The sequence below is a fragment of the Pollicipes pollicipes genome, unplaced genomic scaffold, assembly GCF_011947565.3.
Source record: "Pollicipes pollicipes isolate AB1234 unplaced genomic scaffold, Ppol_2.1 Scaffold_3087;HRSCAF=3621_pilon_pilon_pilon, whole genome shotgun sequence".
Taxonomy (NCBI): domain Eukaryota; kingdom Metazoa; phylum Arthropoda; class Thecostraca; order Pollicipedomorpha; family Pollicipedidae; genus Pollicipes; species Pollicipes pollicipes.
Window position 1 is genome coordinate 40,985,500 of NW_023596225.1, and position 17,503 is coordinate 41,003,002.

Consider the following 17,503-nt stretch of genomic DNA (forward strand, 5'->3'; position numbering starts at 1 on the left):
ACATATATATATATATATATATATATATATATATATATATATATATATATATATATTCTTGGCATCGTCACGTATGAAACGATGCCATGGGCTCGCGCTGGCATGGCATCGAGTTAATAGTCGAATTGAACGCTTGACCATAAAAATATGAATGTGATTTAAGAGGCGTTTATAGGGGTGGAAACGCTGGGGCGCCATCCAGCTCTCAGTTGTTATTCAATCTCCATTAAAACCAGAAGCAGTTTGATGCGTGAATAACCGAGCCAATAAAGCCTAGGCGGGTAGGATCATCGGTAAGGAAAGGAATTTTTGCTGCTGAGTGTACTTACGTACTATGCTAAGTCGTTCACGATTGCTCCCAGGAAGGCAGTTTCCCACCTAAAAGAGCTAACAAAAATAAGGGCCCCAAAATTTCTGAGCGAATCAAGAGCGGTGAGGGGTGAGAAGAGGAGACCACCACGCCAGTTTGTTCAAGTTGGCAACAGGTTCGGATTCATATTCTGATCGGTACTCGCTCGACAGCAGATTTTTTATTGATCTGAAAATCTATACACAGATATCGCGTGACCTTTTAAGTGCAATGCGCATAAAACTGAAACTGGTAGGTAAATTACGCAAGCCTTTCCTTGGTACCCAAGCAGAAGGTGTAGGGTCTTATCATTAAAAATAGGCTGCTTTTTCGCAAAAATAATTGCGTGAAAATAGCTGTTAACCTTTTCAACACGACGATAGCGACAGCGGATAATGCCGTCATGTAGACGACGGCCTCTATCCATTCGCACTGCTGATCCATGAAGTAAGTTTCACAAACAAATAAAGTTTGCTTTGCTTCTCTACGACTTCTCCGCGAATCTGATGTAGTGTTAATTCGAGAACATTCGGCACCGGTGGCGGACCTCACTTGGTGTTCGGGTGTCCATTCTCAGGGAAAAGAAGCTAGGTTCAAGTTAGAATACGTTCACACGATTGTGAATCAGAAGAAACACACACCACTATCCACGTTTGTAATAAAGGAACGACTTTCCTAATAATCATGGGCGTGTCGCATGTAACGTAGCATGATGGGAGCAGTCATGGTTTGAAGAAAACCTGAAACTATTAGGTCAGTGAAATTACGCATGTTGCGTGACACACGGCTTTTAGCGCAGCTTTCACCTGGAGCCATCTTGGAGAGGGCGTGTTTTCCACAGCTTAAGTAAAAATGTGAAGTGGCCTGGGTCGCTGGTGCGTGTTCAAACGATTTAGCTTACAGAAAGAAAATATTAAGGTGAAACAACGCCCACAAGCATGGGCATGCAGCGAGTGCACCACCCAACGCCGCGCTGCTCGCCGCGGTCGCCGTGGGGCGAGCCGCCGTGCTCGCTGCTGCGGCCACTGCCATCTGCTGGCCGGCGGTGGGGTCGGTGACCTGGGACAGAGGACCGCGCCCCCGCCCGAGGGCCGAGGCCGCGCGGCAGCGGCGCCGGGCGGGGCCTCCTCCGGCCGTCGCTCTCACCGCTCGCACGAGGGTGCCGCTGTCCGGCCGGGCATCTGAGCCAGACAGTTGTCTGGTGCCGCTCTCTGGTGCCGCTGTTTAGTGCCGCTGTCAGACTTGGCAGGTGAGCTGGACAGCTGTCTGATGCCGGTGTCTGGTGCCCCTGTCCGACAGGACAGCTGAGCTGGGCAGCTGTATGGTTGCTCGCCAGACTTTCCAATGGCCATTGGTGGATTCAAGGACATGTGGTTTGGTGCAGCCACAACCCGAGATATCAGCTTTTCAAGACCCGCGTCCAATGGTATGCAACGGCTGGCGTGAGCACAACGGCCAGTTGAATCCCCCGGTTACAAAGCACAATTTCACCAGCGACGGAGGCAAGCGCGGAGGGCTCGCCAGCGGCGCGCGGCCGGGCGGCCGGGCGCGCGGCAATGGGAGCAGATGAGCCACGCGCCTCTGAGCAACAGACGGCTTCGAGAAAAGCCCTAACTTGAAAACATTTGTCAAGTTTATATGGTCCAAAAACGTTGAGCTAGCTTACCTTAATCTCTGTGCGGAGATGATGGGCTGGGCAAAAATATATATGAAAAGCATCCGGTAGAAGCTTTCCAATAACCGAGAGGGCCAGGCTTCCTGCTCGTGTTAATCCTCCATATGCATTCAAAAACTGAAATACTGCAGAACTGGTGTGAGGCTGTTATGGAAAGTTTCCAAATGCAATGTCATGATCCCCTGATCCTCCGCTTATCCAAGCAATAAGCTGCATCTGAAAGGCACGCGTTTGATGTGTGAACATCACAACCTACCGGGCTTAGAAATATGCCCATTCCCGTTCTTTCTCAGACTAGCCTCTAAATAAAGCCAGCTTAAATTGCAAAATCTGTTCTCTGAAGGCTTTATTGACCCCAGGAATGACCACGGATATGTCGGCCTGCACGCAATCGCGTGCTTTCCACTCAAATGGAGGGGTCGTGGCCATGTCAACCGGGTCAGCACGGGTCACTAAAGATGCTATCAAGGCGAGGTGATTTGGGGTGCTATTGAGGCACCACAAAAGTTTGATTCACGACAGCTTTGCATTGGGTTGTCCTGGTTCCAGTCGTGATCGTTATAGTTGTGTCGTTCAGCTGTCGCCTTGCTCAGAGTTTCGATCGGGCCCTGCAGATGGCAGTCTCGTTCGGATGATAGATGGCGGTAGCAGTCTCAAGCGGTTGTTACATGGAATTGCCGTGCCTTAAACGTGTCAAATACCTTGCGTTGCTGCCTGAAGAAAGCTAGGAAGTCAACCACACGGTCTCGTGTTTACGGCTCACCTATCCATATACTATATATTTACGTACATCCGCCTACATACATGTACGCGTAAGTACAAGCAGTACATCATACGCCGTTACATCACTATACACGAATGCACCTATACGCAAGCGTTTGTACAAACAATAGTTGCTCAGATAATCGCACAGGTGTACACGCATGTATGCACACGGGCGGGTGAGTACATACACATCGCATCCTAATTATCTTAAGCATTCTTGAGATCAGCTGAGAGCAGTGTGGCATCGGGAGAGGTTTGACACGTCGCAAAGCCTTTCACCTGTTCATACAGATGGCAAAGAAGAACTGCTACGACACCGCACATTCCAAATTAACACTAACAGCAACACATAACTACGTGATGTGAAAGTCACCCTTCAGCAGACGCATAAATGTCTTTTTGAATTGCTGGTTGGCCATAGCATAACAGATGGGATTAATGGGGCTATTGGCATAACATAGAAAGTACGCCAGCATGTACACGTGTCCGTTGATGCAGGTGGGACAAAAGCTGGCGATGAGAGCGAATATGTGATATGGCGTCCAGCACGCCACGAACGCGCCCATAATGATCGAAATGGTCTTGAGCGCCTTGTTGGCGCGGTTCTCCGACTTGGAGACGTGGCGTTTCTCCTTCACGCGGCGCCGCAGCCTGCGCCCGATGGCCGTCACGAGCGACGGCTTGGCGGCGGCCTCGGCGGCGGCCCCGCACTGCGCGCGCGACGCCGCCGTCGACTCGTCCTTCTCGATCTTCTCGTCGACCGGCTTGGCGGGTGCGGCCGTCGCCGGCTGCACCGGCGGCGCTGCAGCGGCTTTCGGCGCTGCTGGGGTAGCCGCGACGACGGAGGTAGCGGGCGCCGCTGCACTTTGGCAGGTGGTCGTCGTCGTTGCTGTGCTCTGACAGGCAGCCGCTGGAGCTGCTGTACTCTGGCAGGCAGCCGCCGGCGTGGCCGCGGTGCTCGCAGGGGTCGCGAGCGGCTGCGGCGCGCCACTCGTAGCCGGTGCGGCAGCCGGTGCGGCGGGGTTCTGAGCGGTCTCCGCTGGCCGGAGAGCGTCAGTGTAGGCCGGCGGGGCCTCGCCGGGCGCCGCATACGCCGCGGACGTGCTGATGGCCGCCGCGGAAGAGCCGGCGTCCGCGGCGGCCGGTCCTGACGCGGGCGCCGCGTCGGCCGGAGAGGACGTCGCGGGCGCCGCCCCTTGCTGCTCCGCCTGCGGCGTGCGCGGCGGCGTGCGCTGCGTGGGCGGCCGATCGGTGCCGTTCATGCGACCGATGGTCTGCACGCCGGTGGAGACGCGCTGCGGGTCGGGCGACGCCGACCGGCAGGTGGTCTCCTCCGAGCTGCTCTCCAGGCTGATCCAGGGCTCGGCCGGCGGCCGGCCCGGCGCCGCCGTCTGCGAGGCCGTCTCGGTGAGGCGCCGGCGCCGGCGGCGCGGCGGGCTCGGCTCGACCGGCGTGCTGGTGGCCCGCGGCAGGCGCGGGTCGGCGGTCGGCTCGGGGCAGGAGCCGGCCCGCTCGCCGGCCGGATCCGGCGGCACTGGCGTCTGGCTGGGCGTGATGATGGCGTTGGGCGGCGGCGACGGCACCCCCGCCTCGAACGTCTTGGTCGGCGACACAGGCGACGAGAGCGCGCCCGGGTACCAGAAGGAGGAGGGCGGCGTCTCGGACGAGGGCGACAGCAGCAGCGAGCTCTCGTCCATGTAGCGCAGCTCCGAGCCGTCCAGGTCGATGTGCACGTCGTATTGCAGGTGGAGGCCGCCGGGGCCGCCGCCGGTGAAGATGAGCCGTCGCTCGCGCTCCTCCGACGCCTGCCGCTTCAGCAGCAGGTGATCGGGCCGCAGCGGCTGGCCGTCGGCGAACATGGCCGGCGGCGCGATGGGCTCGAGCGAGTGTCCCTCGCGGATCACGTCCAGCTCCGGCAGGAAGCCGACCCCGCGGCCGGCGGCGGCCAGCGGCGCCACCAGGCCGTTCAGCTGCAGCGCCTGCGGCCGGCAGCAGACGGTACCGCCGCCGTTCGAGCCGCTCGAGCCGCTCGACGCCTCGTCGCTCGCGTCCAGGCCGGCCGAGGAGAGCGTGTCGCTGGTGATGCCGTCCGTCTGTGTGCCGGCCGGCGTGGTGGTGATGAGCAGCGCGCGCCGCGCCGCGCCGCCGGCCAGCACGCTCGCGACCGCCGCGCCCGCGTGGCCGTTGGTGATCACCGCCGGTGTTTCCGATTTGAGGGCGGTCACCACTGTGGCGGCCGGCTGGGCGGCGACCATCTTGTTGCCATTCGAGGCGGCGGTGACGGCCGTTGGGGCAGCTGTGCACGCGGCTGGGGCAGGTGCCACGTCCGTCGCGACGGGTTTTGCACAGGCCGGGGCGTTTACTGGCGGCGCAGCTGCAGGGGCTGTGCCGTTCGAGGCCGGGGCAGCAGGAGCGGAAGTCACGGCCGGCGTTGTTATTGCAGAATTCAGTACACTGGTGACGGTTGTGGCGGCGGCTGCTGCTGACGGAGGAGCCTGGGGTGCAGCCGTGGGCACGGCGGCGACGCTGGTTGCAATGACCGCTGGCGCAGCCGCGGGAGGCGGCATGGGCTTTGCCACCGCGACAGACTCTGTTCCCTCCGGGATCTTCGGCAGCACTTCCAAAGGCGGTTTCTTGGCTGGGGCCGGCTCCACCTTCGGTGCGCTGGGCGTTGGGACGCTCTTCTTCGCCTGACTCGGTTTCAGGTCAGACGTCCCCTCGTCCGAATCGTAGCTGCTCGACCTTTCGTCGTTCACCTTGGAGAAGCTGGTTTCCTCGGCGGCCGTGGTGCCCTTGCCGGAGTCCTTGCCTGGATCCTTGTGGCCGTTGGCCTTGGTGCTTTTGCTGGCGGCCGCCTTGACCACCGTGCTGACGGCGGCCGTGCTCTTGGTCGGCGCCCCTGAGCCGGCGCCCGTCGTCGTGCCCCCCAGCCCTCCCATCGCCTTCTTCATCTGCTTCTGCTTGGCGGCCGCTTTCTTTTGCATTTCGTAGGCAGTCTGATAGATCCCCGCGTACAAAATCATAAGTACAACCAGCGTCAGCCAGTAGTAGAACACGATCAGCGCCGTGTTGAAGACGGGGTCCTTTAGGAACTGCACCACACACTCGCCTTCGGCCAGGTCCCGGTAGCCGATGAAATGCTCCCAGCCGAAGATCGAGATGAAGAACAGGAGAGCGGGGATGATCCAAGTCACTGTTACCATCCAGATGACCTTGCTCTTGGTGCGCCAGTTGCGGTACTTGGCGGCGATCTTGACCTTGACCGAGCAGAACCGGTCGATGGTGATGAGCAAGACAGTGTACTGCGACACCAGACAGACGGTGTAGTCGACCGAGAGCCAGAGGTCGCACAGGATTGGGCCCATGTTCCACGAGCCGCGCAGCACGTACAACCGTGTAGAACGGCATTGACACGCAGCCGATCAGCACGTCCGTGACTGCCAGCGACGCCAGGAAGTAGTTGGACGGCTGGCGGATGGTGCGCTCGCAGATGAAGGCCAGCAGCACCAGCAGGTTACCGCCCACGGTCAACACGATCAGCACCACCATGCACATGATGATGAAGATGGCGAACGGCAGGGGGAAGACGAGGCCGTAGTCGTCCGCGGGCGCGCCGTCTAGCGTTGAGTTGGTCATGTTGCAGATGTCGCTCGTGTCGTTCCAGTCGCACGCTAGGTCGTACTCGTAGCTGGTGCCGTTCAGCAGGTCCAGGAAGCTGCTACTGTTGCCGCTGAAGAGCTCGCCCAGAGGCACGGAGCCATTCAGACCCAGACGCCGGCGCTCCGCTAAAAGCTGACGCCTGAAAATGAGGGTGCGTTCGTCAGAAATGCATCCTGAGTTCTCTATACACGTAAGCACCACCGCACACGTCAGACCCACGTATCATTGCTACGCGACATTTAGGCCTGGAGAGAAGCGGGCAGGCTGCGTCAGAGTGATAACAAATGCTTCCATGGGCATCAAATACAAAGCGCGCGTTCAATGGCACGTGGCAAGTTTCGCCATTAACTTGATGCGTACCTAATTGTGGTACATTTGTGCGCGTGCAGTTCCGCGACTTCCCGCGATTAATTATGACATATTTGTGATGGCACATGAACTGTTACATGTTTAATTTGCTCCGTTTATCGTCTTTCAGAGCATCATTCCATAAAGGGATTAACGTTGTTCATAATTAGAGCTCTTGTTCACTCAAAAACAGAAGAGGAAAGGCGGGAGTGCTCAGAACAAAACCTGAAATTACCTGGGAAAGGAATGAACGATCTGCACACCTCCGACACGCACACTGAATTGTTAACGTGCTTTGGCCAGCAAAGTGTCCGTTGTCATCCGCTGTTGCCTAATGTATGGCAAAAGGCATCGATATCACCCATTCAATGTCGAGCACAGCTCTGCCTCATGCATAATGGGGAAGGCGGCGCCTCGCCAGCCGGCCGCATCAGCCGCCCGCCGGCACCGGAAATGTGTTTCTGTCACGTCCGCGGATTCGGCTGTATGCTCACACGCGCGCAGCAGAAGACAGCAGAAGACAGCAGAAGTCGCCCGCCGGAGCTTTGCGCCCGCGGTTACTAACGCTTCCGTTGCCCGTACGGGTCCGAGTGTGACGGCTGTAAGTGCCGAGATCGGCTGCGTCCCTGCCAGTGGCACTGTCGTCGGCTGTCGTGGGACTGGAGCACACCACTGTGTCGGTGCATGGGTCGGAGGAGGAGATGGCGAGTACACGCTCCATCAAAAGCAGTGGTGGAGCGTGTCGAATGCCGTAAGATGCGCCACGCTTGCACCAACGCTACGGCTTCGGGTTAGCCGAAGTTGGGCGATAAAGCAGTTTGACTTCCGTGCCTTTCTGCGTGGGACACTGTTGTGCAGTTCACTCAGTCACGGGGCTTCCATGGCGGAGGCAGGGCGCAGGTTTCTGGAGCTGTGCCCGGCGGCAGTTCGTGACCGCGCCCGCGGCTGCTTGCCCCGGTCGGTGACCGCGCCCGCGGCTGCTTGCCCCGGTCGGTGACCGCGCCCGCGGCTGCTCGCCCCCAGGTCGTGACCGCGCCCGGGACCGTTCGCCATCCAGCCCGTGACCGCGCCCGGGGCTGCTCGCCCCCCCCCCCCTGTTTGCAACCGCTCCCGGGACCGTTCGCAACCCAGGCCGTGCCCGCGCTCGCGGCCGCTCGCCGTCAATTAGCACCGCTGCCGGCCGTCAACGCACCGGTATGGATTACCGGGCAGCGGCTAACTCAAGACGACAAACAAGCCGGCCGGCCTCGAGCGACGCCTTGCGGGGGGGGGGGGGGTCCGACCCGGCCTGCCTGCAGCGATCGGACCGCCGCCAGCCCAGCGCTCCCGTCCGCTTCATTAGGACACGGTGAGCCATGGCTCTGGTTTCCGGCCAAGCGGTCTGAACGGCGCAGCTTCCTGCCCGGAACGGCGGCACTTCCGCGCGTGGAGCGCCTCCCAAAGCACCCGGCGCCCGGCGTGGTAACGCATTACGCATTCTGGGCACGCCGGTGTCGGTCGGCTGTTTTCACAACGTCGCCGCCGCAATGGCTGGCGGGGCGGAATTCGTTTAAATCAGCAGGCGCCTGTGCGAACTGAATCAATTTGGGAGCACAAAATGCTAGCAGATACCCCGAGGTCAAATAGTTTTTTTTCTGTGTACAGCGCTGCGCTAGCAACAAGTGGGCAGCCCTGATCACGCCATGCGGTCAGCCTCCACTTGACCGTTGACCCGTAGTATTGTACAGCTGTACGGACGCGGTGGCCGTCGTGTCGACTGCAGCAAGAGTCGCATTCTGTGATCCTGAAAACTCGTTAGAAACGCAGCGGAAATTTTGAGTCGTTTTCTATGTTGATTTAACATGCTGGACTCTCCTTCTCGTCTGTTTCGCTATTCAGAATTGGTAAGCTTTGTTTCAGAATTCAGACAGCTTCTAAAGAAATTACTGCATCATATGGCCTGAAAACATTTCGCATTGTTCATGCGACTCGCTATTTTATTTTTGTGCATGCGTTATAAACCAACAAGACTACAACATCGGTTAAATTTAGGGGCAAAGGTTTTCGTAAATTTGAGACAAACTTACTTTCATGAAATGAAAGTAGTAAGAGTTATGAGCACTTGCACTGAAAAATCAAGGAATTTAACTTCTGAAGTGTTAGGACATCCAATGCAATCAGCAAAGGCTAAGATCTTAAATGACTTATCTCACCAATCAGGTTACCGAACGCTATTTTGTTAGCTCAGTTGTGTTAGCTCCATCACGTACGCTTTAGGAGCCCTTTTAGATTTAGATGCTCCCATTGTGGACAGTTACGATTTTGGCAAACGTTGTTGGACCAGGTTTTGCAACTTAAGCCCACATATTTGTTCGTGCTCATGTCGATGTATCCCGCATCTGACCTCAACAGCTGACTGTTCGCGCCCAGTGCACCCCCTGTATAGACATGAATGCTCTTAATCATGATCTGCCGTGTTCTAGCTGGTGTGCTGTGTTTTCTTCGGAGACGGTTGCGCTTAAGTGAGATTGTACTCTGACAGTGTTTGTCTCCATTCTTGATTTGCATGCCTCCGCGCAGTCTTTCCTTATCCGCGGCCCTAGCGCTCCAGCGGTGACCGACGAAACTAAAGCTCTCAGGGCACGCCGCCTTGAAGCCTTGGCCGTTTTCGGTCACGAGTGCCTGCACTGCAAGAGCTTGATAGGGCTGTGCGCTCTGCCATTCGACGCGATACCTGTGGGGACATCCGGAGACGCATTGCAGAGGACGGTTATCAAACCCTGTGAAGAAACATCGCCTAAGCGGTGGGTAACGGAAAACCCAACCGAAAGGTGCCAGATGTAACCCCAGACCAGCTGAGCGGCTTTTTTTCGGCATGGGACCGCACGTGGCCGCTGAAGTGAGAGCACAGGGAGAGACGCCTGTTCTCTTGTCGTCTACTAAGCGTTGGAGCCAGCGTGTTCAAACTTTTACCACCGACATTAACGGAATTGTCCATGACTATTTTTGATGTGAACGCCTCGTCGGCGTGCATGATATCTGCACACTTATGACCCACGTCTGTTTTGAAGCGATCAGTGGCATGTTGTTCCACTAGGTCAATTCCCGCCTATCGTTCTCTGAAGTGTCTGAGTCCTGAAAGTATCCCATCGCCTTCCCCATCTTCAAATCTGGAGACCCTACAGAATCCTTTTAACTTCCGCCCCATCTCCATCGTCCCTGCCGTAGAAAAGGTTGTAGAACGTACCTTCAGTAGCTCTACGGCTACCTATCCAAAAACCACCTACTTTCCCCAAACCAGCACGGTTTCAAACTACGTCATTCCACGGAAAACGCGCTCGCTTGTACATCCGATCACATCCTAGGTGCCAACGGCCGCAGAGACATGTCACTGCTCTGCTTGCTTGAATTAAGAAAATCATTGGATATAATAGGCCACTCGAAATTGCTAACAAAACTACGCCTGCACAATATCGATGCTTGCTGGTTTTCAGCTTACCTCAAAAACCACACTCAGAGTGTGAGAATATCTGACCGTTGGGGAATAGCAAACTCAAGTAAACTGCCTAACAGCATGGAAGTTTTTCGTGGATCGGCACCACGCCCCCTACTCTATTGCATCTTTGCGAATGACCTTAGCCTCTTCGCAGTGGGCACTATCGTTGTGCAGTATGGGACAACACCCGAATTATAGTGGGTCGCAAAAACGCCATTTTGAAAATGTTGTCTAGATGGAGCATGTCCTGGCCTCTCGATGCTTAGGTTTGCACAGAGGTCTTTAAGTAAGTGCTGACTACGTTAACGTCATATCGCAGCCGTACAATCCGCGCAGCCCTCGAACTTCAATGTAAGAAGCCATTCCCCTATTCAGAGGTAAAAATGTAGCACTGATAATCCAGTGCTAAATATATAAAGGTAAAATTCAAATTGAAAAAATTAAATCAAATCAAGTTAATATTTAAGATAAAAAATCAATCTCTGAAATGGAATTCCCGCGCTTTTTCGTCACTGGCCGCTACATAGGTCGTCTCTCTAGTCTGTCACATATGAGGAACTACTAGTGTCGTCTCCTCGTTGGTGAGCGCCTTGGTCCTCTGGCAGATCCGATACTGCTTTTCGGTTTGTGGTAATCGCATTCTGAACAATATTTTTGGCATCCAAAAAGCTACCAGCCTTGCAGCAAAAGTAATACCTGAGCTTAAAGATTTACATCACGTTTCGGATCTGCTGGAGAGACCCGGCTGGCTCTCTGCGGACGGTCTCGTCAAACACCGCGCGTTGACGGTTCTTCACAAGGTGCTACGTTCCGGTGAGCCAGAGGCGCCGGTCTGCGATTTCTGGGAGGTGTCTCAAACCCGAGATCGACACACACGGCGGTATTAAAATTTGTTCATCCTTAGGTCACGCACCGAGATGGGAAGGAGGCGCTTGTGTTGTCGAGCTGCCACCTAGTATGGCTCCCTTCCCCGTGACCTGACGCGAGTTCCCAGCGCGAGGTTTGGCCGTACACTGAAGCGCCACCTACTACTTACACGTCCACCCTGATCACGGAATGGTCCGAGCCGTGCATGTGTGCGCAGACGTGTGTATTTCTGTGTGTGTTCGTGAATTGTACGTGTGTGTGTGTGTGTGTGTGTGTGTGTGTGTGTGTGTGTGTGTGTGTGTGTGTGTGTGTGTGTGTGTGTGTGTGTGTGTGTGTGTGTGTGTGTGTGTGTGTGTATGTGTGTGTATGTGTGTGTGTGTATGTGTGTCCGCAACCGTGACCATGACGCCTTGTTTTAATGCTGTGACGATGGACCCGAATAGCCATGAGTCCACTGTGGATAGTTCAAATACACGTCTTTATGTCTGTTTGTTTTTCGTGCTGTCACACTTCTGGGCTATTTAAATTTGAGCTCAGCATTCTTATGTTGAGTTATGAACCTTCAATATTCCAGGAGACCCTGGGCAAACGACGTAACAGTGCAAACATCGGCTGTATTGACAGCCTCCGATGCTTCGAGCTGGACTTATTATCATGAGTCTTGACTAGCGATCATAATTTGGAAGCAGGAATTGCTATATCTAGTTTGATATGTACCTTATGTACCTAAACGTCGTGTTGGCACGTCAGATTATCATAGGGCAATTAAGCATCGCGGTGTGCATCCAATGATAGGATATAATTGTCAAGGTATTTCGTCTTGTATGATAAGAGCCACGTCGCGCATATCGTTATCGGATATGATTATCGGGTAAGGTCATATGTGAGCCGAGTTTAGGCCCTCATAAGCCATCATTGCGGGGAAATAAATAAGTTTTCGTAGTCGCTTTATCATATTTATGTACACATTCTAGCACCTATTCCTCGGATGTGCAATTTGATCTAGCCAGACTCTTAGTCGTGACATGACCTATAACCGAGGAAATGGCACAGCTTGCAGCTGAAAAAGACAGTGTTTGACAGTCAGGGAGAAAATTACCCACCAAAAGGACAAGTAACACGACATTCCGGTCCTTGTAAAGGATGAACCTTTTTGTAACATTGGGTCCTAGTGACGCAATATCAGTTGTTCTGATGAATCTAACTCGTGTAGGGCAGCCATTCATCACGTCAATAGCATTAGAACTTTTGGACTTTTAAGCTCGGTTTCAAACAACAACTACAATTGCGTCCGGTATTTGTTGGCATTTCTCCACTTGAATCCGCCTTTGACACCATCAGTGAACTCAATGTGACAAAATAACCCAATTGCTTGGTACTTAAGTCCAGGAGTCCATTGAGTCCGTTTCTGCTTGGTGGGTGAAATCAGTGGCTTTTCAAACATTAGGCGGAAAAAATTCCCTCACAGCTTGTAGATGGCTAAAGCCCTTGCTCAGTATCAAATTAAAACGATGACATCATAGGTGTATGCTTATCCTTAAAGGTTGGTAGTTCTTTCCTTTTAGACCACTTTCATTTGCGTGTAGCTGAAGTACAGTTATGAACTCGAAGGAGCGTACAACACGCCCGAAACCGGTCAACCCCGAGATAATGGAGTGACGTATTTAGATGGCGCCCTGGTACCGAGGTTCACATCCCTACTGCCAGCCAGACGGCTCAGAGGCGACCGGCCAGTCATACAAGTTAGGTCTAAAGCGACTGGTTAGCCATGCAGACCGGCTCAGGGGCGGTCGCCAGCCATACGGACCGACTCAGGGGCGGCCGGCCAGCCATACCGACCGGCTCAGGAGTGGCAGGTCAGCCATACCGACCAGGCCAGGAGCGGCCGGCCAGCCATACAAACCAGGCCGGGAGTGGCAGGTCAGCCATACAGACCAGGTCAGGAGCGGCCAGCCACCCATACAGACCAGGTCAGGAGCGGCAGGCCAGCCATACAGACCAGGCTAGGAGCGGCAGGTCAGTCATACAGACTAGCTTTGGAGCGGCCGGCCAGCCGTACAGACCAGGTCAGGAGCGGCCGGCCAGAGGCATTTCCTCATTATTCCAAGGCGCATCAAACAGCGCGCTGACACCAAATAATGCAATAGATTGTAGCCTTTTTTGCGAGGCATGAAAGTGAAAACCAATTGAAAGCGCAACCTCGTAAAACAGAGATTCCGATCCATCTTAGGCAAAGCGAAAGTCTCAAATGTAGCGTTCCGCATTTGGCTGTGGTTTTAAACCGAGAAAGCCATTTTGAAAATCACTCAGTGCAGTTCAAAGCCACGTCATTTTCAAGACCTAAACCTCTTCTTTCTGGGCTTGGTGCCCGCGAACTTGCGCAGATTATTTCGGGCAGACGTTTTCGTGCGGACTATTTCAAGGTCACCCAGGCATGCATGATACCATCGAAATGTTATGCAAGCGATGCTACCTCGTTGGCTATGTCGTGCTCAAGGTCAACAGCAAATCTGATCATCGAATTATTCGTGTCTGGTGTACGGCAGCACGATTTGTGGCACCAGCGGTCATCAGTTGGCTCTCGACCATTTTCATGCGTCGAGTGCAAGCTTTGGACACATACCACATTTGTACTACATGATGGAGGAACTTGGGCCCTGGCACTAGTGATGCCGGCACTTAGATTGGGAATCGATGACTTAAGAATAGCACCGTAACGGACTAAGCGAGTGCAAGTAAAAATTGAAAACATAAGGACGAATATATGCGAAGACCAAAAGGAAGGGCCTAAACACACATTACATTACATTAAAAGTTGAAAACATAAGGACGAATATATGCGAAGACCAAAAGAAGGGCCACAAACAAAAACGTACATAACCACATTTGGCTTCCACAGACACGCACGATCAACCCGCCATTCCTCGACAAGCTTAAGTACTACAGGTGAGTCGGCCCGTCCGCTACGATGGCAATTTCGTATGGCCAGTCTGGCGGCGACTGGGCTGTCAAACAAACGTTGCATGAAGCAATCAAACGATGGGATATTGAGAACCATGCCCATTGAATGGTAAAACTTTGATGCATAGTGCAATTTTTGCACTTAGAAGTACACCAACAGCTCAAAATGAGCTTATTCCACCTCATGTTTACCTTAGTACTTTCATTCTCTTTAAGCAGGAAACAATAGTGGCCATGATCGAAACCAGCACACCTTCGACTTTCAACTACACCTTTCAAATAGTCTGCGTCTTGTAATGTCAACAAGGCCAAACTAGCTTGCACTTTGGCAAAAGCAGCGCTGGCTCGTTGGTGCGGTATTCGATCAATTCGCCTGCAGGTCTGCTCAAGTAGTTCAGGTTACTAGCCTTGTTGCTGAGCAGCACACAGGGACCAGTCAACTGACCAGGGCGTGCATCATTGATGGGAGCGAGCGCTCAGAAGCGCGTGGATAGGAGTGCACGAATCATGCTAAGTGTTTATAGTCGAATGTGCCCACGCGCACAATTGGGTGGCTTTTGGGCCTTGTTTTTTATGATGTAATGACTGCAGCTCCTGTGTTGTATGAACAGCCGCGAAGACCAAGACCCTTGTGTTGTGTGAACAGCAGCTGTAGTAAAACAAAATATTTTGGTTATTTCCAAGGCTGCGCACCAGCGTTTGTTATCGTCGTAGTGGAGATCTTCCGGCAAATGTGCTCGTCAAATGTATGTTTCTCCACCTGCCTAATATACCTTGCCGAAGACCAGCGGATGAAGTTCTGCCAGGCTTCACATTCAACAGTGATAATATCCGCTAGATTGACGTGATATATCTATGCTCAAAAATGGAAGCCACCTATTTTGGAATGTCTCATGGCAAGGGCGTCCTCGTTAGACCAAATCTAACTAAGCAAACATGGCAGCTGCAAGACCCATACACTTTTCAGCTCGTCAAGGTTGCCCAACAGACGTTCCCGCTTTGACTCCTTTGATTTCACTTGTTCAGATTATACCTATCGACCGTAGGTGACCTCAGTTCGCGTGACATATGGAGTCTAGCAATCTGAACTAACAAACTTGACATGAAGGAAATACGGCATCTGCTGATCTCACTATTTATTACAACTAAATGGCGGCGGTTCGTACCTGTGGCAGTTCTTCTTCGTGCAGCCTTGCAGAGCTACATGGGAACGGTACAGAGGGTAATTTGACATTGTTGGACACTATCTCATAAGTAATCCGCATGATGTATTGAAAGATATATCATGCAGAAAGATATATCCTATTTTCCGTTACCATCAAATTATTTTCTGATAGCGGAAAACCTGTCGACCTTGTGCACGTGTGACCATGGACGTTCTTAGGAACCAGCGCTCGCCCTGCTTTCGAATTTTGCACCTGTTTATCTGGCACATGGGGTGTTAAATTGTCAAGGGAGGCCTCTTCCCATCGGCGGGGGGGGGGAGGGGGGATACAAAGCTGGCGAACCCGGCATTGGTAAAAGCCTACCTGAACTTGACAGGACGTAGGGTGCCGTCTTTGGATTCCACTTGCGCTAAAATATGCACCGAAATGCGATTCATCGCGTAAAGCAAGTTTCAAACGCAAGACGGGCGGTTTCACCGGCCTGCTAAACTGCTGACGTTTCTGTGAGTGATCAGACCCACCTCCCGTGAGTGGTGCGTAAGCCTTTCGTAAGCCTCGTCTCATCCCTATTGGAACCTCCATTGTACCCCTTGGCCTCGACAGCACCACAGAGCATGTCCGTGTTGACCTTTGATAACCCGCACGGGACAAAGCTCTCTACATTGACCGTCGTCTGAGTCCATAGCGTTTGAGGAGCAAGAGCGTTGACCGTCAGCGCAGGCGAAGGAAACGAGAATGATGCTATAGGACATGGCAGTGCAAATCACCTGCATTCCACTTGCAAGTGGAAAAAGTGGAGATGACGTGAGCTGGAATGTAATGGGCTTTCACATGAGTCGCTCTGAGGAAGGAAAAATGCGTTGTTCTGGCTTTCTTGATAATTAAGTGTGATCCTTATCGTGCGATATTTTTTATCCTGTTTTCATTCTGTTTCCGATGTCTGCACCTTATGATAATTTTGTATTCTTCTCCACCAGTTTCGCTGCCACAGCCCAGACTGATCTCATCCTATTTGGCGTATTGACGTAGTGACCCATGAGGGCACGTGCTCCCCTCCCCCCTATCAAATGTACCGCATGAATTAATAGGTATGTGCGTGACTACCTGTTAGCGATCACAAAGTCTCGGTACAAGTAAAGCCAAGCAGATCGAGAATATGCGATGTCGCTTTACACCATGCGATAGATCTTGCGCCGTTACGGCGCGCAAAACTGGACGTTCCGTAACAACTGTCGAGTTGTGGTCACTCTCACTGCAGACTCCTGCATACGCCTCTGCTCATAATCGGTCGGCCGCCGCTTTCCGCTGCCCCAGCGTCAGCTGTCCCACTGAAGCCCGCAAGATCGGCGCCCGACTTGTGACCCGACCCGACCCCAGCGCGGCCACCTGCAAGTTACTGTCGGCGGCTCAGGGCTGTGGGCGGCGCAGTCGGCCGCGGCCGACGCTGTACCCACCCTCGGCGCGCGTTGGCCCCTGCTGAAGGCGGAGGCCGCTGCAGCCCCGCCGAGCGCAGCACAGGCCCGGACCGCAGGCCCGCCAATCAATACGCGCTGGTGACGATCGCGGCGCTCCGTTTTTGCGCGCCAGCTCGTGACTCGCGCCGCCCGGCCGTCCTAACCAGAGGAGCTGCCGCTAATACGGCCCACCCATTAGCTGGGCTATAAGTCAGCGCCGCTATCGCACTGTCTCAGATCCGCTAATATCGGCCTGACAGCGGGGGTCGCGGAGGAGAGGGGCGGGGGCGGACGTGTCGCAGCAGGCGCTCATCTCCGCTCGTCAGCTGGCGATGGGGACACCTGCGGTGGCGGCGGCACGAGCGACGCGCCCGGCCAACTGCGCACCCAACATCTGCGGCGTCTGGCCGGAACATCGAAACACGGCCGGCGATCGCGCCCCCACAGTCAGCTGTTTAAAGGCACTGTTCCCCATTTGCATGGGGTTTTGAGCTGAGATAAGCAATTTTAGGATAATTCCAGGCAGTTCACAGCTACCGTCCTGTTCACAGCCATGTCCTTTTAACACTTCAAGTCGTCTTGTTTCTGAGCTCGATGCACGTGAATTTGTGCAGCCGGCAACGCGTTACCTATGTAAATTTCACCCAGACATGTGTGACGTCATAGGCACGTCACGCGAACATCCTACCTAAACGGCTTTGTTGAGCTCATGGTCAACAAAAATATGGATACTTAACCACTCGTGTTTGCAGTGATGCAGTGCAAAGCGTCCCAACGATAAAA

The 17,503-nt window shown here is 54.0% G+C and overlaps 1 protein-coding gene across 1 annotated transcript in view; it reads right to left on the minus strand.

Annotated features, from left to right (window-relative positions):
• Positions 1-2,794: 2,794 nt before the first annotated feature.
• Positions 2,795-17,503, minus strand: part of LOC119090168 (muscarinic acetylcholine receptor M2-like) — a 65,038-nt gene continuing 50,329 nt past the window's right edge. The window contains 6 exon segments of the mRNA XM_037212958.1: positions 2,795-3,481; positions 3,555-3,715; positions 4,009-4,180; positions 4,298-4,495; positions 4,967-6,178; positions 6,180-6,588. Of these exon segments, the coding sequence (XP_037068853.1) occupies positions 3,143-3,481; positions 3,555-3,715; positions 4,009-4,180; positions 4,298-4,495; positions 4,967-6,178; positions 6,180-6,425 (2,328 nt within the window). The 5' untranslated portion in view covers positions 6,426-6,588 and the 3' untranslated portion in view covers positions 2,795-3,142.